The sequence below is a fragment of the Gracilinanus agilis genome, chromosome 4, assembly GCF_016433145.1.
Source record: "Gracilinanus agilis isolate LMUSP501 chromosome 4, AgileGrace, whole genome shotgun sequence".
Taxonomy (NCBI): domain Eukaryota; kingdom Metazoa; phylum Chordata; class Mammalia; order Didelphimorphia; family Didelphidae; genus Gracilinanus; species Gracilinanus agilis.
The window spans coordinates 226,705,010-226,725,460 of record NC_058133.1 but is presented as its reverse complement, the minus strand read 5'-3'; the positions used below and the strand labels follow the sequence as shown (position 1 = coordinate 226,725,460).

General features: G+C 43.5%; 2 protein-coding genes across 2 annotated transcripts; both read right to left on the bottom strand.

Annotated features, from left to right (window-relative positions):
• Positions 1-144: 144 nt before the first annotated feature.
• On the bottom strand, positions 145-9,847 carry SIRT7 (sirtuin 7). Its single transcript, XM_044671765.1, has 10 exons — positions 9,723-9,847; positions 9,494-9,631; positions 8,927-9,031; positions 6,946-7,016; positions 6,714-6,786; positions 5,811-5,909; positions 5,492-5,728; positions 5,291-5,371; positions 4,230-4,336; positions 145-1,051 (listed from the first exon to the last, which is right to left on the bottom strand). The coding sequence occupies exons 1-10, from the start codon at positions 9,813-9,815 to the stop codon at positions 841-843; spliced, it is 1,215 nt and encodes a 404-aa protein (XP_044527700.1). The 5' UTR covers positions 9,816-9,847; the 3' UTR covers positions 145-840.
• Positions 9,848-13,340: 3,493 nt separating this feature from the next.
• On the bottom strand, positions 13,341-15,655 carry MAFG (MAF bZIP transcription factor G). Its single transcript, XM_044677120.1, has 2 exons — positions 15,620-15,655; positions 13,341-15,501 (listed from the first exon to the last, which is right to left on the bottom strand). Exons 1-2 carry the CDS (start codon positions 15,653-15,655, stop codon positions 15,049-15,051), a joined length of 489 nt encoding a protein of 162 aa, XP_044533055.1. The 3' UTR covers positions 13,341-15,048.
• Between the last annotated feature and the right edge of the window lie 4,796 nt (positions 15,656-20,451).

Sequence of the window (20,451 nt, the reverse complement as noted above, 5' to 3'; positions counted from 1 at the left end):
CAGGACCAGGCTTGCTCTCTCACATTGTATCCCTTTTTCTTGGGAGCCTTATTAAAAGTAGTCCTCTTTTCTGACTTTTCCATCCCTGGTCGAGGTCACAAGGCTTCTTACTCTACCTAGTATTGTTTTCATAGTATGTTTAGGGAATGGAGGAGGAGTCCAAGGTACGGGAAAAGATCGGGGAATGCAATTACATACAGATTTACAGGCCGTTTTTTCCCCTAGCTAATGACTCAAAAAAAAAATGGGAAGAAAAAGAAACACACCAAAATAATCAAGGTATTGAAGAGCTGTTTAATTGAAAAAAATGAAAGGATCTGCTTAGAGCTTATAGAGAGGATAAAAGCCACCCTTTTACTGTAGACCCAAATACAGAAAAAGATATCTAGAGTTAGCAACGTTTTTAGTAACAAGTGGTAGAAATACAGTTCGGGGCCCTAAGAGCAGTCTGGTGAACTGAGGTAAAGGCAGCTGTGTATTTCTTCATGGCCAGCCAGATGTGAAATATCACTGAGTCCTTTATCTTATAGAAAATTGTTAGTCGGCCACTTCCTCACTCAGGGTCTAGATGAACTGGAGATGTCATCAATAGACCCTATTCATGATTGAGTGCAGTTTGTAGCACAGAAAGTGGTACAAAGAGCTAGGAGATAGGCTTTGAAGGGGGAAAAAAACCCAGAAAAATTGCTAAAAATCCCAGTACAAAAATTTCATCCATTATTCCCCTTCACCAGTCACATGGAGGTTAACTTTACCCTTCATGGTGACTTTTGACCCCTGAATAAGGTTTCCTGAAGTTATTTTCAAAGTGCCAACTGTCTATTCCCAAAAGGTATGAGGCTACACTTTTTTCCTCTTTGTGCCTTTGGTGCAGCCCCTGCCAAACCAGCCACCTGAGCATGGTACTGAGCTAAGCGGAGCCTCTTGCTCTTTATGTTCCCTGGATTGAATCTCTTCTGCATTCTGTGGGGGAACCAATGGCTTTCGGCTGTGGCTTCCTTCTTCGTCAGCACGAAGAGGAGTTGCCAGAGAGAAGATGGGGTCCTGCCACCTACCAAAAGGGAGAAAGATACATTAGGTACCACCTCAAGGCGAGCACTTGAATCTGATTAAAAAATTCTCCATTACAATGTGTGGCTGAAATGGGAATCAAATGAGAATGTCAGAAATAGTAACTCACTCTTGCTACTTACAAGCAATCATTTTTTCATTTAACTTCCCTCCCCTCCACCAAACCAAAACCATATTAATTTACAACAATGGAAAGAAGGCCAATGTGTTAAGTATAGCCTATGGGAAACCCTTACTATCTTATAATCTAGTATAGGTTCCAAGGCAGAAGACCAATTAGGGCTAGGCAATTTGGGGTTAAGTGACCTGCCCAGGGTCACACAGAAGTGTCTGAGGTCAGGGTTGAACCCAGGATCTCCTGTCTCCAGGCATTCTATTTCTTCTGGGTCACCTACTTGCCCCTAAAATAAGTTTTAAAGAAATTAATTAATTCAAATATTAAATACTTGATGCTAGATGTTGAAGGACTTACTAAATTTAGATAAGATATAGTCCATCCCTGCCTTCATGGAGCTTACTATCTAAAAAGGGTATAAGTCACAGATAATTGTAATATACAATGCACAAAAGTGCTGTATGAAATTCAAAGGTGGAAAGGGCTTCATGAATTTATATTTGAGTTGGGCTTTAAAGGATGTCATGTTTGTACTATAAACTAAGAACACACAGAATCTGTTTGTCCAATGACATTGTCTGTGTTGATTGCAACAAGTTCCAGACATTACAAGGGATCCAGAGGAAGGCCTTCAGCATGCCAGCTGACCACTAGATTGTAAAATCACTGAAAAAGTTTCAGCCTAACTATACACAAAGGAAGAAAGCAAATATATAAAGAATATCTGTTGTTAAGGCTTATGATACTACAGTTGGATGAACACTCCATAAAGCTATCTATACATAATGATCAGTATATTACTGAGGGGTACATATTATTTAATGTACTAATCAGTATGACCAATGTATAAGATACCCACTGATTAGTGCATTCTGTAATACATACTGCTTAATAATATACTGATCAAGATCTATTGTAGTATATGTGAAAAGCTAGGTGGCACAGTGGATAAAGTGCCAGGCCTGGAACTCAGGAAAAGGAATCTTTCTGGCTTCAAATCCCAACTCAGACACTTCCTAGCAGGTGACCCTGGGTAAGGCATTTATCCCAGTTGCCTTAGTTTCCTCATCTATAAAATGAGCTGGAGAGGATAGGACTGAAACTATACAATAAATTATATTACATATCATATATCAGGCATACCGATTAGGGTATATTACTAATAAATGAGCTCTAGTGACTGTTCACTTCCAAATGCACATCATAAGTTGTCTTTTTATTTTTAACCCTTATCTTCAGTCTTAGAATCAATACTAAGTATTGGTTCCAAAGCAGCTCATACTTCATAGTCTAATCTTCTCTCCCATTACTATAAATTAAAAAGGTTTTGCTGGTCTCAATACTCTTTACTCTGTGAGTATATTTATGAGGAATAGATCAGAAAAGTGTTTTACAGGGGGGCAGCTGGGTAGCTCAGTGGATTGAGAGCCAGGCCTAGAGACAGGAGGTCCTAGGTTCAAATCCGGCCTCAGACACTTCCCAGCTGTGTGACCCTGGGCAAGTCACTTGACCCCCATTGCCTACCCTTACTAATCTTTCACCTATGGGTCAATACACAGAAGTTAAGGGTTTAAAATTTAAAAAAAAAGGAAAAAAAAAAGAAAAGTGTTTTACAGAAAAACAAATGGGTTATTCTACTACTCTGGTAGTAGTTTAGTCTGTCTTGGATGGACAATGAAAGAAGGACCATAAACTGGGCTTAGAGTGGACAAAGAGAAGGGGCTAGACTGCTTCTGGGAAATAGTACAATCTTTTAAATGATCTCCAAGCTTCTCCTTGGATTAAAAAACTAAGATTCTTCTGGTAATACTATATGTCTTTGAACTCTGGTATATCAGTCTTCAAAGTATTAAAGTTACAAGTTACCCAGAAAGCACTGATGGACAGAAGTAGGCTGCAGCATATTAACAAGGAAGAATTGCATAATAATTAAAAAGATATTGTCAGAGACTGTATTACTGGAAAAGAAGGTAGGTGGGATTACAAAAAGGAGGATAAGTAATGAGTAAGTAGCCTGTGTACTCCACCAGTGCCCACACAATATAAAGGGATTTAGAGGAAGGCCCTCAGCATATTGGGCAGATAAGGAACAGAAGAGTAAAGAAGAAAAGTAGCACAGGATGAAGTTTGTGATCTAAGCCATTGTTAGCCCTACATCAATGTGATCATTTATCCATCATAGTACTAAAGTTTATAAACTAAGCCATGGATAAGAAATTAATAAAATGTGCTAAGTTTCTAAAAGTACACAGTCCATATTACACAATACCTAGCATTACACAACACCATTATACATGTCCTTTAAATATAAAAATTACCAGGTCCAGAAATTGAAGGAATAATTTATAAATGAAATTCTCTACTTTAAAAAGCTACTAATTTTGGAATGGACTCTTCTTGATTAAAAGAAAAAATAAATAATTTTAATAGTAAAACTGGGCTATTTGATTAAGTTGTGAAGAGAATTAAACTCACAAACTCACAAACTTCCAAAACAACTTATTTTTATTTCCCTGAAGTATAAATCTTATTTCTACCAGCAGAAGACATGAATGGATCAGCATATAAAATTAACTATAGGTTACGTTATCAAAATCTATCTAAAACTTCCAGTCAGACTTCAGTCTTCAAGTGCAACCAACCTTAGAAGCAATTACATCAAATGCTTTTGAACCTCAGCCACTCCCTTAGGTTTAAACTAACCTTACAACTTCATTAACAACCAGGCTGCAAGGGAGAGAACAGGAGGTTTGGAGAAATACATAATAAACAAGCAGGATAGTTTTGAAACAGACAAATTTATTATGTACTTAAGAAGGGGCAAACTATCCCCAGTAAAGATTTGCTGTTTTATATGTAATCCTTTTTCGTTCCTTATAATGAGAAAATGCTCACATTAATCACTGTTTTTATACAATAAAAAAACCAAGTGAGCCATGAGAGGCAACCGTGTCCATCTGTACACATATTGCCTATTAAGGCAAGGGAACTAAGGGCTACCCAGCTCAGGCTAGGGAACCTGGGTCTCAGTCACACCACTCACCTATTATAGGAGGGAATCTCAAGACCCAGTTCATCCATTAGCAGCTGCATAACATCATCACATTTCCCATGAAGTTTCAAGGCAGCCAGGTCATCCTTTGGTGTCCACTGAGGACGGACAAATAAACAAACAAACAAAAAAGAATGCATAAAGGTATTTCTCAGTGTGGTAAAACTACTATGACTAAGCCTTGTGTGGGAGAGGTGAAGTGGAATTGGAAGGAGTTACTAAAATCGAAACCCTTTCACCCTCTTCCAATGCCTGGAATTCTGGAATCCTATCTCCCCATACCCTACAATTTTTGTGTTTTGACAGATTACTTATCATTTGAAGCTCAATGTAAAAGCTACCTCCTTCATTAAGTCTGATCCCCACCCCCAACCCAGAAATTATTTTTCTGTCATCAGATTGTATGCTATTTTATCTTGCTTTTATGTACTTATACTTTTTTTTTTTTAACCCTTGTACTTTGATGTATTGTCTCATAGGTGGAAGAGTGGTAAGGGTGGGCAATGGGGGTCAAGTGACTTGCCCAGGGTCACACAGCTGGGAAGTGGCTGAGGCCGGGATGTACTTATACTTTGATTTGTATATTTATAAACATTTATTTTCCAGGCCAGCATATAAACTCTATAAAAGCAGGGACTACATTATCTATGTTTTTATTTCATCTTGTGCTTGGCACACTTATTTTTAAACCCTACTGTGTATTGATTCCAAGGCAGAAGAGCAGTAAGGGCTAGGAAATGGAAGTTAACTGACTTGCCCAGGGTCACATAGCTAAGAAGTGTCTGAGACCAGATTTGAACCCAGGACTTCCTGTCTTCAGGCCTGGCTCTCCATCCACTGAGCCACCCAGCTACCCCCCTTTGGAACATTCTGATTGTGCACTAAACACAGTGTTTTGGAGTGAATGAATAACTAAACCCTTTCTTGTTCTGTATTTGTCACTAACCCCACCCTCATCACTCCACATTCTTTTTATTCAGCATTCCAATTCCCCTACACTTGATATAGTAGGTGGATATTTCCAGTCACATTTCAATTTTCTCTGATGTTACCTGTAAATTTACTATGTAGAGTTTAGGCCGCCGGCTAGGAGGTTTAGTCATGCACCAGAGACATGGATACTTCTTCAGCACCTATTATAATCCAAAGAAACAAGACTATTGAAAGTTGCAATTTAAGACTGAGCCTAAATGTTGGAAGAAAGAAGTAACAAATTCTGAAATAGAATCTGCTCGTTTATTTTCATCTTGTACCTTTAAGCTGGATCCCAAACACAGAATAGTGTCAGCTTTGCTTGCTGCCTCGGTTGCTGCTTCCCAGTTCAGAGGCTGCCCCAAAATTCCCCTCTCACCAAAATGCACAATGGTATCTCGTAGTTGTGCCCCACATTTATGACAGGACCGGCCTGTCTGGTGTCTATGTAAGGCTGTTCGTTCAGTCACATCAAATACTCTCAAGTACTCTCGATTAGGAGTGCAAGAGGTACAGACCTGAGGAGAGAGGAGGCCTGGTGAACTAGAGTTTAGTGTGCTCTCCCTCAAAGTCTCCCAAGTCCTGGCTGTGGCTGCTCACCTCAATGTACATGTTCCCATGAAGCTCTGAAATTGCTGAGCGGGGCAATCCACTCCTTAAATGAAGTCCATCACAATTCTGGGATACTACATGCTGTACCTTTAAGGGAAGAATATGGGTGGGAAGACAGCAAGATATTCTGAAGAGTCTTCCCACCTTGGCTCAAGGTCAGCACTGCAAAGAGCTCAGACCTAGGGCAACATTAATTTTGCTGAAAGCCTCAGGATGTGAAGAAAAGTGTTAGATCCCACTAAAGAAGCAGGACTGAGTCCAAGCACAAATTGGGTAAGACACCTAAAGCTTGGCAGAATTCTTGTAGTATAGAGGTTGCTGCTGCCTTTGAAGTGTCATAAGCCATTAGAGGAATCAGTGTATCATCTACTTTCCCTCACTGCCACTGAAGATTCTCAAGGTTTTAGGTGAGAGTTAGGAGTTATAGTGCCTTAGGAGAAAACTATTCTGTGTTATTACATCTAATTTCCCAAAAGGCCCAGTTAGATTTACTCCTGGCTTTTTGCATGAAGTTGCTGAACAAGGTCAAAGGAGCCTCTTCTAAAATTGCTATGGCTCCTGAAATCCATGGGAGTAAGTCAAGAAAAGGCAGAGGGATGATGTTACTGTTGGCCTTAGTGCTAAACCTGGCCTGTTTCAGAGTTCCTGCTGGAAGAAAGGCTTCCTCTGAATTAGTCATTTCAACCTAGGGAGTGCCTAGCTCACCTTGGTAGCCAGACATCAGAGAGAATTCAACCAGGATGATTAAACCAGCACAAACCTAGAAGCTAAACCTAGGAGGGCTTCTCAAACAGGGGGAATCAAAAAGTTTTGGAACAATGTAGAAGAAAGAGTTAGGTTATCTCTTTCAGGCCCTAGAAAACAGGAGTGCTAGAGACCCTGGACTCTTACCAGCTTCTGCTCATGTAAGCGGGCGATGCTCATGTGGGTGAGGGTAGGCTCCGCCTCACTCAGATCGGCAGCACTGCCAGATGGAAGGGAAAAAGGGAAAGGTGAGGAGGAGCTGCCAAGTTCAGGTTCACACTACATCTGACATCCCTCCACTTCACAGGGAAGGCCTCTGTAGCCTGCCTAGGAGGTAGAACAGGGGCAGAGAATTAACTTTTGCTTTTTGTTTACTTACCTAATGCTCCTCCCTTTCTGAAGCAGGGTCCACACTCCATTAGGGCCCCGGTAATCTGGGATGGAAGCTGCCTGCATGGCCAGGAAACACATGAAAGGAAAGACAAGCACAAGGAAGGGTGTCAGCTGTAGCTACTGGCAGAATTCCAAGAAGAGGTAGCAAAAAAAAAAGATTGAGCTGCTACAAAAAAAGCCATTATACCTCATTTCTATACATACACTCAGCTCCTTGAGATGATGGATTATTTCATGCTTTGTATTTTTAACCCCAGCATTTAACACATAGTAGGTGTTTAATAAATGCTCTCTGACTGATGTTTTCAGCTTCAGGACAACTTGTGCCTTATGAATCCCTAAGTGAGAGAGGATTGCCATCCAAATTCTTACATTTTCCTTCAAGTAGTTTCTATTCCCAGGGTTGTGGTAAAACTCAAATGAGATAGTATTTATAAAGCATTCTGCAAACCTTTTTAAAGTACTATATAACTATTAGCTATTATTTTTTCTCTAAGCTAACACTTTACACATTGCCAAGATAGAATGAAAATTAACTAAATTTTCTGATCTTCTAATCTAAACCACACTATGTATTATCCTCCATCTTAGAGAATAAGATGCAGGAACAGGACATCACCTGGCCTTTGAGCTTGATTCCATTTGACTTTTGAGGAGGCTATTCATTCGTACACTGCTGCTGTAGCCTAGATAATTAACTTCTATTACAATGGGCAGCTCTGGTTCTCCTAGAGTAGAATTTCTAAAGTGGCAATACTCAAAGACTCCAGCTGCATATGGCTTTCTCATGTGCCACTTAACAATGCTTTAAGGCCTCTTATTACTGTATTAAATATTAATCTGACTATAGGGAACATAATAACCATGTAATTCTTCTGGTTAGTTGTGATAACAAAAGTTGTTTGATTCACACAGAATTGTCAGTACTAGAGTTAGAGCAGCTATAAAAAACTCAACTAAATTAGTAAGCTAATAAACATTTCAAAGTGGTAATATGGTAAATGACCATCTATAACAAGGTATGAGTTGACCTAATTAAACCTCTTCTCCTTATCCTATGTATTTTTTTTCTCCTTATTCAAAGTCTTTTTTCAATTTTAAAAACAGTAAGCAATGGAAAATCCAGGGTTTTTTCCTCCACACTTGGGGACAGAATGCTGAAGAGTCAGCTAGAAGCAGGTGTTCTTTCTACTGTATCATGCTTTAGAATGTAGAAGAGAGGTAATTCTAGTGATTGGGGATCAGGAAAATTGGGTTCTAGTACCATCAGTGCCACTGTATAATGCGGGCCAACTAATTATGATTTTATTTAATGATTTTAACTTCTCTGAGCATGTTTCCTTACCTACAAAATGAAGAAGGTGGGAAAATGAGCTAGATGATGATGGTTCTCAGTACTCTTTTATTGTTATCACTTTCCTTTCCCTCTCTTTCCCCTAATCCTTAGTTAACCTTTATTATAAAATTTAAGGCCCTGAGCTCCCTGAAAGCAGGGACTTTGTTTTTTGCCTTTCTTTGTATTCCCTTACTTTGCACAGTGCTTGACATCTAATAGGTGCTTAATAAATGCTAGTTAAATGATTGGATATTTGCTTTAATTTACTAAATCCAATGCAAATATTTAAATATCTACTATATACAGGTTCTATGCTAAGTATCTCATTGAAACTTAGTTATAAGTATTTAGTTCAATATTTTATATTGTAAAGCAATAGTTAAGTTGTTTTCTTGAGTATGAGCTTTAGCTGATTTGCTGTGGATCTCTTTATTTAGAAAAAAACATTCCTACATCAAGAATAAACCAATGGTCCCCAGGGGGCACCATCCACAAACCTACTATTCTACCTGTGTAAGACAAGTGATCCGAAGAGTTCCAAAACCAACAGTCTCTTATTGGCTCTTCCAGGAAGAATCCCTGACAGTCAAGTTAACTATAAGGAACACAACAATATCACTCAATTCCCTACCGTGCTAATTCCTGCTCCTGTGTAGATGACCAAATGTTTGGCATTTTGGACAGCTACAGCCAATTCCTTCACTTTCCTCCTTAGCTCCCCTGGGTCATCACACACCTAAGGAGACACAAAAAAGGTGGTCAAAATCCCCCCACCCCTCCCAGAATGAAACACATCGAAGACCAAAGAGCTGTAAATGGGGTAAGGGGTGGTGGCAGGGTCGGGGTGGTGGGGTGGGGTTCAGTTGTGGTGGTGTCAGAGACCCTCCTGTCCTTTCCCCAGAGCCATGTTTTTCTTCTTCCTTTTTCAGTTCTAAGGCTTGATCTTTCTTCCCGAAAAAAGCATGCGCTCAACTTAGGGAAAAGAGGGCTCTGTGAGTCCGGCAGGGCTAGTTCAGAAGCAACAGAGGAGGCGCAATCGAAGTCCCCAAGGCTCCAGGGAGCCTTGAGATCGTATTTCATCGCCCCCGATTCGGGGGTGGCCAGGGTCTGGCAGTGGAGCCTAGAGGCCGGGGAGAGTCCGAGAGGAAGGGACCCGCAAAGGCAAAGCCGGCCGGAAGCGGGACGGACGCGTACTCGCCTCCTGCAGCCGCCGCTTCAGGCCCTCCCGCCGGCGGCTCCGGCCCTGCAGTTCCTTCACCAGCTCTTCGCTCTCGGCCAACAACCGGCACTCCTCCGCGCTCCGCTCCGCCGCCGCTTTCTTCAGGATCCGGGACACCTGTGGGGGGAGGGGGCCCCGACGGCCGTGAGGGAGAGCTGGGCCGAGCTGTGCGTTCCCGAGGGGACGCCCCAGTCTGTACTGGGCCTACCTGACGGAGCCGGTCTCGCTGTTGCTCCTCCCGCAGTATCTTATCCCTTTCGGCCGCTTTCCTCTCCGAGCGGCTCAGACCGTCGGCGGCCATCGCTCCCCTAGGCAACCGGCCGCGCCGCTTCCGCCCCCCGAAGTGAGAGGCGCGCTTGCGCAGCTGAAGCTCCGGGCCCCGCCCCTCGCTCCTCCCCTCCCTCCCGGCACTCCACAGGAGAGAGAGGGAGGCGGTGGTCTCTTTAAAAGGTTTTTATTGATCATATACAAAATAAAGAAAACCTTATATATCACAAACATACACTATATACAGCAATAAATACCCGGGCGGCCCGGCCCCGGGCCGCCCCGCCAAGACAATAATTTAGCAATAAATACTGAGCCGGGCTGGGGGAGGAGGCACCAAGAGATCGACCCTGGTGCCCAGGTCTCCCCTACCCGTGCCCAGACCCCAGCCTTGCTCGCTTCAAATCTGTAAAAAAAAAAACAAAGTAAATTCCAAGGTGGCTCGCCTATACTCGCTCTTAGTGGCTTCAGCCCCAGGCAGAAGCCCTTGCTCAAGGCTGCCTTCTCTCCCCTCAACCCCAACCCACTCAAGGCCAAAAGCAAGGAAGCAACAGAGCTAGGCACACCAAGAGCAGCCTTTGTCTGGCGGCTGGATGCTGCCCTAGTCCCCTTCCCATTTGGTAAAGGCTTAAGAGCAGAGGGGAAGAGGAAGAGGTGGAATGGTGGGGCAAAGTCCCCTCTGTGCCAAAGAGAGCTCACAGCACCCAAGATGGGAAGCACCCACCATGGAAAAAGGCTTCATTGAAGACTCACAAACCCCTTACCTCTCCTTTCCCACCACTCCCAACCAACTGAACTTGGAGTTTTGGGTGGCTATGGCTGCTGCAAAGATGGGATGGGGATTCAGATACTGGCAAACACAAAGGAGCACACACTCAGACAGGCACACAAGCAAGGGACAAGTGGAGAAGCAGTCTCAAGTGTATAATCCAGCCCCACCTCCCCACCATGGGCTTTCCTCTGGACCCATCTCTGTGAAAGTCTCAGCTGTGCCCTTAGTAATTTCCATCTACTTATGCCCATGCTACTGGAAACTGACAGGAAAGGAAGAAAAAGCCATAAATTCAGTGGCTTCTGGGGAGAAAAATCGTTAATGTGTCAGTTCCTTCCAACAAACCACAGTCTAAAAAAGTAACTCAAACTGCCACAGAGGAACGATCCAGCATGATCTTACCTCCCATAGCAGCCTATGGTCAACAAAAGCCATAGAGCCAAGCACTGGGAAAACTCAAACAAACTACTGATGGGCATTCCTGAATCATGAATAATAGTAGTAATAACCAAAATGAAAAACAGCCCGTCAAGATGATACATTTGGAGACAGGTAGAATCTACAATTCCAGGAAGCACCACACATCACACACCACACATATAGGTCATGTTCTTACACAAATGGCAACACATCCCCTGGAATAGCAGCAGCCAGAGGCCCTTGGAGTGTATCTGTTCTGCAGCCAGGGCCCCTCACTCAAGAATAAACCTATTCTTCGTTCCACAGATTAATTTAGAGGATGCTCTGAGCCCCCTTAGGTGGGCTAAGTGGGGTTTAGAGCAGGGTAGGAGAATGGGAGAAATACACATCACGGTATTACTTTGCAGATGTGTTTGGAAGAATGGCCCCAGCTGAAGCCCTCAATTCGTCGTCAAGAAAATTCAAAGGAAAAAGAAAATGAACACAACACTCTCACAGCAGGAAACTTGAACAAATGAAGACCAGGAAAACACAAAACATCCACACATGGACACAGTATCTATTCTAGAAAAAACAAGATGAAGGACAAGGCACACCCACAAAAACAGGGTGACACCTCAGGCCTGGCTGAGATGGGAGTGGACAAACTCCCCTCAATCTGGGGAAAACATTCCCTCAAACACGTCAAAAGAAAAGCACGTATATCTTGATATGTCACAATTCCAGAAACAGCAGCACTAGACAGGAGACAGGGACTCTGGTTTGGGCTCTAACATGCAGAAGAAGTCTCTTCCCTCCTCAATGAAGATTAAAAATCCACATTCTTGCAGACCTCCCTCTCTGGTTATGCATACATCTCTCTCCCAGCCCTATAAGGTCCTTCTTTAGTGCCCAAGCTGAGAGGTCCAGAGAACTATTCAGTTATAGCCCTATAGCTAAGGATAAAACTGGCGATTGCATTTAAAACCAAAAAAAGGGTGGAGGTGAGCCAGTTCCTGCCCTGACCTGGCATGCTGTAGTGGAAGGAATTCTGGACCTAGAGTCAGAAAGACCTGGGTTTAAATACTGCCTCAGGAACTTACCATCTGTGTGACCACAGGCAAGTATTTAACCTCTCTCCTCTCAGTTTCCTCAACTGCAAAATGAGGGAGTTGGATATTCTAAATCTAAATCTCTCATTTCCCCTCCCTTGTCCCTCCAAGTCAGGTCTACACTAGACTTTGAAAGCTCTCTTTTGGGTAACTTAAGTCATTCTTTGACCCTGCTGACAGCCAATGTGAGCTGTTTATTAGCGTGGAAGAAAATAGACTTTATCACAAGTTACTTGGATCAAAGCTGGTGATTTTTTCCCTGGCCCAGCTTACAATGTGCAAGTTTCTATTCAACCCTTCCCTCCCTGTAGGGGTACCCCTATCCCAATCCTACCTCTATCTAGAGGAATAGTCTAGCCACACCTTTATATAGCTATAATGCCCTCAGCAAGACCCACCTTTCACCCTGAATCTAGTTTAAATTGCCAGTTAGGTGGAACCCAATGGGAAGAGGTGGACAATGCTCATATTGCCAGAATTCAGGCTAAGTGTCCGCCTTCAAAGTGGGCATTTATATAGCTGAGCAATCCAGTTACTGCTCAGACCCCTATCCCAGACTTGGCACTTTTGAACATAGCACTAACAAGAGCTTCTTGAGCCAAGATGGAGGGACCAGCTATCTCTGTTGTGAGGCCAAGAGAAAATATTTGGCTCAGTTCCAAGAGGGAGAATTCTCTGAAAGCTGAGTGGCTAATCTCTGGAAGACAAAAAGACTAAAAAAGGGCAAGAAGAAGGATTCAGGTCAAAAAGCTGCCAAGATGTTTGAAGGTGGTAGCATGGGTTGGGGAAAGTGGAAGGGAAAAGGAACTAGACAGAGCACTAAAAACTGTTTGGCATCAAGTGAAACTTCTCACCAGGCCACCCAAAAGAAAGTAGAATAACAACTGAAGCAGAGGTGAAGAAATGTGTTATTTCATATACCACAGAATTAGAGGGAGTATGTACAAATTCCCCTGAGGGTAATTTACCATTACTGATCTTACTTAGAGATAACTATGGGATGATTTCCTGCCCCAGATTCAAGTTTTGGCTAGAGGATTTCACCTGAAGCTTCATGTCTAGCTTCTTCATCTGAAGTCTAGGAATAAAGTAGTGGCCAGACTGGATACCAATTAGAGCTTGCATCATGTCAGGGAGATAATGAGGAAGACAGCCAGGAAAGACAGTTAAACTATACCCCAAATTTATACCTATGGCAACTCCTTGGTCCCTGAAAGTCTACCACCCCAGGATATAGGGAGGAGAACGTGGAAGCTGCAAGGATGTCTGTCTGTGCAGACAGTCCCTGAATGTCACTTCTTCTGCCATGGGGCATCAGAGCACAAAGGAAAAAAGCCAAGGTATCTATTCATGAGTGATGAGAATGGTCCAGCCCTACATCTCATCAACATGATACATCCCATCCAAAGCCAAAGTCAAATCCTTGCCAGCCCTAGAGAGTGTTTATTCTGGCCTTTGGGTTTTTGCCAACAGGGGACTCGGAATGGATCAGATAAGGAAAGAGGCAGAAAAGAGAGACTGGGTAAGCACAGATCCTGTATCCTCCATATAATTACTGCAACTAGAAGCTCTAGGTAGCCAGTGCTGGGAATCCAGAAAAAAGCAAAAGAAAAAACAAAACCAAAAAACAAACACGGGAAGAACAGACACAAGAGTGACACCCACATGTCAAAGGTCACCAGAAGCACCAGCACGCTACCGCCACACAAGACCTCACCAGGCACGGACGACACCACGGCCACCGGCAAAGAGACGGAAGCAGAAAGGGCAAAAGAGTAAGTCACTTTTGGTACAATTGCAAAAGAGATATCAAAGAACGTTAGGACTCGCCATCTGGTCGGTTTTGTGGTTAGGGTTTTTTTTTTTGTCTTTTTTTTTTTTTTAAACTAAGTTTTATAAATAATGTCTGATAACTCTGTGTTTATAAAAACTAAACTCCAATAGCCACAGAGAATTGTCCAAAGAAAGGATTTACAGCAAAGGATTCCCCCCTAGCCCCCAAGTTCCTCTCTCTTTTTTTAAACTAACAAAGTTTCTAGGATACTTTTTTTAAAAACATTTTCCATTTCTATGGTCAAATACTCCTCCTATTCTGTGTTTTTAAAAAGACAGTTTTTTAAATACTCTGCAGCTTTTTCTTCTTTAGTCTTTAAACATATAATTTAATAGCTTCTTCAAAGGAACTTTTCTCTTTTAAATAAAGGACCATTTAACCACACAAATAGGTTGTGTAAACAGTGACACGGGACCCATTGCTAAGACACACTGTACACACCTTTCAAATACGTTCACAACTAGTGATTTTGGTCTTGTTCAGTGCAACGTGTCAGGCACAAAAGCCGTGGCTATTGGCTCACAGCCACTATATGACACCCCAACCTCCCTCCACCAACCAGGGAAGCACCACTTCACTCTCCCTTGCCACACTAAGACATTCTGCACTTTCCCCACTAGAACAAGGCCCATCTGTTTCCACAAGGCTGAGCTATTCAACTTGGGTTTGTCTATAACAAACCATTCCTGACAGAACAGTTCCCAAGGTGGCATCCTAGCTCCTGACACTAGGGGTAATGAGGACAGCACTCTGAGGTCTGGGAGGCCATCTGGGGCTCAAGAATAGACAGGTCCCATCCTCCCAAACTGGAACCTCCCCTCCCCAAATACAAAGGTGTCCTAGGACATTCTTTCTATGCCCACAGGGGCACAATGGGACTCCATGTCCACCTGGCCTTAGTACCCAGAGGAAGAAAGGGGGCCACCCCATGTCACTGCCGCACCGACCAATCCCAACGCACAAGACACATGACGATAATGATGAAATCAAAGGGGGCTCAGCCCGGCACCCCCGGGGTGGGAGGTTGTGCTTTGCAGGGAAGAGGTGGGAGAAGAGAAGGAAGAGAGGTGGGGACAGGGCTGCTGAAATTGCCTTGTGCCTAACCACCCCACATATACCCGCTGCCACCGGGGAGCACACACACACGTCACTACGACCTCGCGTCCGTTTTCGACTTCACTATTGTGATGACACTGGTGGCAGCCACCTTGCCAGGGACAAGGGGCCCCATGCTGGCAGTGATGGGGCCCCGGGCTGGGGTCACAGGGCTTCGGGCCACGGTCCTCGCAAAGTTCTGCAGTGCCTCGTACTTGGAGCGGAGGGCATCCAGTTCCAGCTTCATACTGGCATTCTCGGAGGCTAGCTTTTCTACCTCTTGCTGGAGCTCTGCCTTTTGTTTCTCTAGCTCTTCTTTCTGGGTGACCCTCTTCACCCGGCAGCTAGCAGCATAGCCTCGGTTTTTAAGTGTGCGACGACGTTGCTTCAGCTGAATGATTTCCTCCTTGGATAGGCCTCGAAGGTGCTGGTTCAGCTCACGTACAGACATTGTAACCAGCTCCTCATCTGTCAGGCTGGTGCCATTCTCACCTGGCTCCCTCTTCACCTTTTGAGGTAATGAAAAAGGTACAATCATTAGCCCTGGAAACTCATTCCCTACCATAAGACACAAACTACATGCTGCTTCTCCCTCATATCTGGCTCCTTACCCTTTTACCACTCACCTTCAAGGCCTTATTTCCTTTACTGGGGGTCGTCATAACCTGGGAGCCACGACAGTTACTCTCTATAAAAAAGAAAAGTTGTAGAGTTAGGGAATAATTCTAAGATCCTTCATTCTATCAAAAAGAATAACTCAACTCTCTGTTCAGTTGATCCCATCAAACCACAGCTGTTCCCCTTTTCTTTGCGCCCCATTTAGATAGGTTTATATAGCTATGATTTCTAAGATCCTTTCCACATCTAAAAATTCAGATGCCCACACCACAGTTTCATATTTCTCAATCTGGCTGGGCCTACTTTCTCACTACTACTACCACCAGTCCAATTCCCCAAACACCTGAGCCACCCACACCAGAGCAGACCTCTGCTTGACCTTTTGCTCCTTTCCTTTGAGAATTGGGGCTGGGGCCAGTAAGGTCAGATGGGTATAGAAAGAGTGAGAAGAGTCAGAGGTGGAAAGGGGAGACAGATCAAAGGGAAAACAAGAGAGGTGGAGGTAGAGATTAGGAGGAAAAAGACCAGGGAGGGGCCAGCCTAGAAGGAAGCCAGGAGCTTTAAAAATAACTTGGCAGCTTCAGAGAGCGGCTATTCCTAGCGAGTCATGCTGACTCAGCACATCACTTTGCTCTCCCTCACCCACTTTGGCAATCCCAAAGCCCAATCAGCCAGCAAGGCCCAAGGGACCCAGACAGCCTGAGTCCATGTGTTAGGGAATGGAAGATCAGTCAGCAAAAGGCATCCTGCATGACAGCTGAATGAAGGAATGCATACTGAAGTTCACCCCCCCCCCCCAAACACTTCTCCTAGTCCATGGAAGGCTGGCTCCTGAAGGTGAGAAAGGGGCATGAGGAGAAAGCCTTGCCTTTGAGATCCTTTGTTTTAAAGCTGAATAACCATGTGAATAGCCCAGACCAAATTTTACTTAGCTTTTAGGGAAGTGAGATTTGAAAGTTTTCTACTATAGTCTTTACAACCCCTGCCTAAGAAATAAGCTTTGAACAGACTTTTAGCCTGAGAGATGCTGCCTGACTCCACTGGTCCTTATTTTGGTGGACTTCACAAGACCATATATAGATTCAGAGCTGGCAGGAACCTCAAAGGTCATCTCATCTAGTCTACTTCTCTTACTTACAGATGAGGAAATGAAGACCCAGAGAAGTTAAAAACTACTTCTGTTTGAAGTCTCATAGGTAGTATAAGTTTAGGGATGTCAAATTCTGTACTGTGCCATGAAACCTGCCAATCTTAGACTATCTTAAAGAAGATTCCTCTTTGCCCATCCTGCCAGGTCCTGTTTGTTCATGTGGTAATTGTCCCTAGTCCTGTGGCTTTAGGTTGCAAAATCTTAGAGCTCCTACTTACCCCACATAGTTTCACTGCAACTAGGGTTATTTCATAAGGCCCCCACTAGCACTAAACACTCAGAGGCCCTGCTTAGACATAAGCTAGCCAAAGACTGGGGTGGGGAGGTGCCATTTGGGCCACTAATTACTCTCTGAATAGTATCTGCTGCACATTTATACTTGACTCCTGCTGGGAATAAACTTTCCATGGTGCCAAAGAACACAGCAAATAGATCACAGGCAGCAGAAACTAACACCAAATAGCCTGTCATTTGACAGTATTTTTCAATACTAAGCTTTTTGTACTTTTTTTTACCACCTTGCCACAGTATGCCATGGCTCCTCCCCTCCATCAAGATTCACACTTTTATTTATTTATTTGTTTTTATTTAAATTTTTAAGCCCTTACCTTCCATCTTAAAATCAATGCTATGTATTGGTTCTAAGGCAGAAGAGCAGTAAGGGCTAGGCAGTGGGGGTCAAGTGACTTGCCCAGGGTCACACAGCTAGGAAGTGTCTGAGGCCAAATTTGAACCCAGGACTTCCCATCTCTGGGCCTGGCTCTCAATCCACTGAGCCACCCAGCTGCCCCCAAGATTTACACTTTTTAAAGAAGTTTTACATTTGTTTTTCCCCTCTAGCCCTGGGAACATCTAGAATCATCAGAACTCAGCTGCAAGTCTTTACCTACCTTTCTCTTCCCAACTTTCTCACCAAGCTCTACTCAGGGCTGGCAAACGGCTTAGACTTAACAAAGGAAAAGAAGATATAAGAGATATATTCATCTCTATTAAGGTTGCTTCATTCTAAAGGTTAAGGTATAACAGTCCCCAGGCTCAGGTCAGAGAAGCTTTCTGTCTAAGGAGAGAGGTTAGACTCTAAGAGAATGGGTTTATGGAGAGTGAGATGTGTAGGGAAAAAAAGAGAAACTTTAGGAAGAGACTGCAAAGCCTAGGTAAAGGGAAGGCATACGAGAGTTAATCAGGCATTCTCACTATAATGAAACCACTTTGGGGTCAGAGGAGAATCACACAACTAGGTCAGGGAGAAGAGCTCCTTGGAGAAAGACACCTGGTTAAGGACACATCTTGTCATTCTGACAAAGCTCCTAGAGTCACAGCCAAATTCAGGAGGCCTGCCTCAGGACTAATAGGAGTTGCAGAACAAGGTCAAAGTATAGCAAGAAGTAAAATCAGGACTGCTGGAATTATATTGTTGAATTATTTTTTTTGACAGCACACAAAATATCTTAAAGCAAAAAGGCTCCAAGGTTCTATAGTCTGCACTAGTTCTTTCTGAAAATGCTGGCCCCATGACTAGGGGAAAAGATGCTGAACCAAACCAGAACAAGGCCTCCTAGTTCTCCCCTGAATACAATGAGGTTACATTCCTAACTTTATCTGGGGTCTGAAAGATAGTACAGACTAGACTCCATGAAAAGGAAAAAGATGACCAGTTTGGAATGCCTTCCACAATAGGGGCCGAAGTTAGGTACTCTTAGACAGCCTTAATAGCAAAACCTTCTCTCCCTGACCTGCTGAGTGCTCAGCACAATGATGACTCCTTGAAGAAAGATCACACTGAAAAATGCCGAGTGTGATGGCTGGGAGCTGAAAAGTGCCTCCTCAACAGATTTCACCCTACCACAGAAGGCCTGAACTCAGCACAAGTATAGCCAATCCTCTTCTAATCAAAGGGATGTGTGTATGTGTGTGTGCATGTACACGAGAATACTGGAAAGGGTACTCAAACTAGAGGTGGGTGCCTAGGGTAGAGAATAGGATTAAACCTGCCAGCCTTGGCCTTTAGTCCACCCAGGGGAGATGGACGCACGCGCGTGCACACACACAAAATGATGTCACCCATAACTTCTTGACAAGGAGACTGTTCTCCCAGGGAAAGAGCTGAATGGGGTGGGGGGAGGGGGACAGGGGGCTCGGCAAGAGGACAAAGAGGCTTGGTCTCTGGGAAGCTCTCCAAGGTCCCACTGGCATTGATGCAAGGCAAATGATTCCATATATATTTGGAGTAGGCTTGAGGAATAGCAATGCAGAAGCCCCAAGAAACCAGGTAGTCCTGGACTAGGGGGCACCCAGATAGTTAGTAAATGAAAGAGTCACTATTAGGGAAGAAACTATATTATTCCTAGCCTCTTCTCTGTCCTTCAAGAAAATTAAGCACAGATTTCCTTATCATCTTTTTTGCTTGCTAGAGTCCTGACCAGAACTGGTTTGATTGACATTGGATCAGACACCCTCTTATACTCTCATATAATAGATCAAAAACCTCTTTCCCGAAAGGCAAGGAGAAATGTCATCAGGATCTTTCCAGACTGTTCAGTCTGGGGTTCTGTCCCATCCCTTTCAAACAGTTGGGTCAAATTTTAAATATAAGCTAAATAAGGTTCATTTCACAAAGGCCACAGTTTTCAACCCTGCTTCTCCTGACCTGCATTTGTTCCAAAAAAATTCAAGTAAAAAAACAACACCTACTTTTGTCTACAGTACTGTTCAGAGAAAAGAAAGGATCCAAAAGCTAATTGAGTCCCTATCAACATCAACTGCCTCTCCTAGCCAGTGGGACCTCAGCTGAAATCAGGTCAGGCAACTGGTGGACCTTTCTTTGTTTACCACTTAAAAGGTCAAAGCCTTGGTCAAGATCTAATTCCCAAAACCATGTGACCAATACGACCAACAAAAGTTTATGAAAACTTCAGCACCACCAGACTCCTACATTTGTACACCTTCACATCCACTCCTACCTTTTCCTCTGTGCTACTCCATTTGTATCCCACAAGTTTCCTGGTATCCCCAAAGGCTTTCTTCCCTTGGTCAAAACCTAAGCTCAGGGAAGTAAATAAATTATTTACACTAAAGTGGAAACTACTGTTTAAAAACGATATATGTATTTTAACAGAAGGAAAATGCCTTGTGCTGAAGTACTAAATCTCTGGGGGCAGATTATCAGTGTTTTGCAGTAGGGAAACATAAGAGAGGGGAGGAAAGAAAAGGTCTTCTTGGTGAACTCTGGCCAGACACCTAGGTCATAGTGTGTTTCCACTATCAACCCATCCACATTCAGGAAATATTGCCCCAAATAATTGAATAATTGCCTCTAAAGAAGTCAGCACCTTTCTCTTGCCCCTCTATTCTACAAATATTGGCCTCACAAACCCATGGGGAAGTACTCCCCTCACATGGTCTTAAGGTTCATGGCCTCTGTGACCTTCTTGGTCCTAGTCACATAGCCCTTTGCTCTAACATAATCCTCCATAGTATGGAGGTGACTACTCACTTTCTTCAATCCAGGTCTCAGCTCACCAACTATAGACTAAAAACTTGCCCACCCTAAGCACACATAACCTTCCTGGCAAGTTGTGCTGCTTTCTTCATTTGTTCCCAGAGTATCTGAAAAGGGTCATTGCAGTCAGCTCTCATCTTTGTTTTCCCTCAGAGCCCACTAATACTACTTTTCAACTCTCTGTTCTCCAT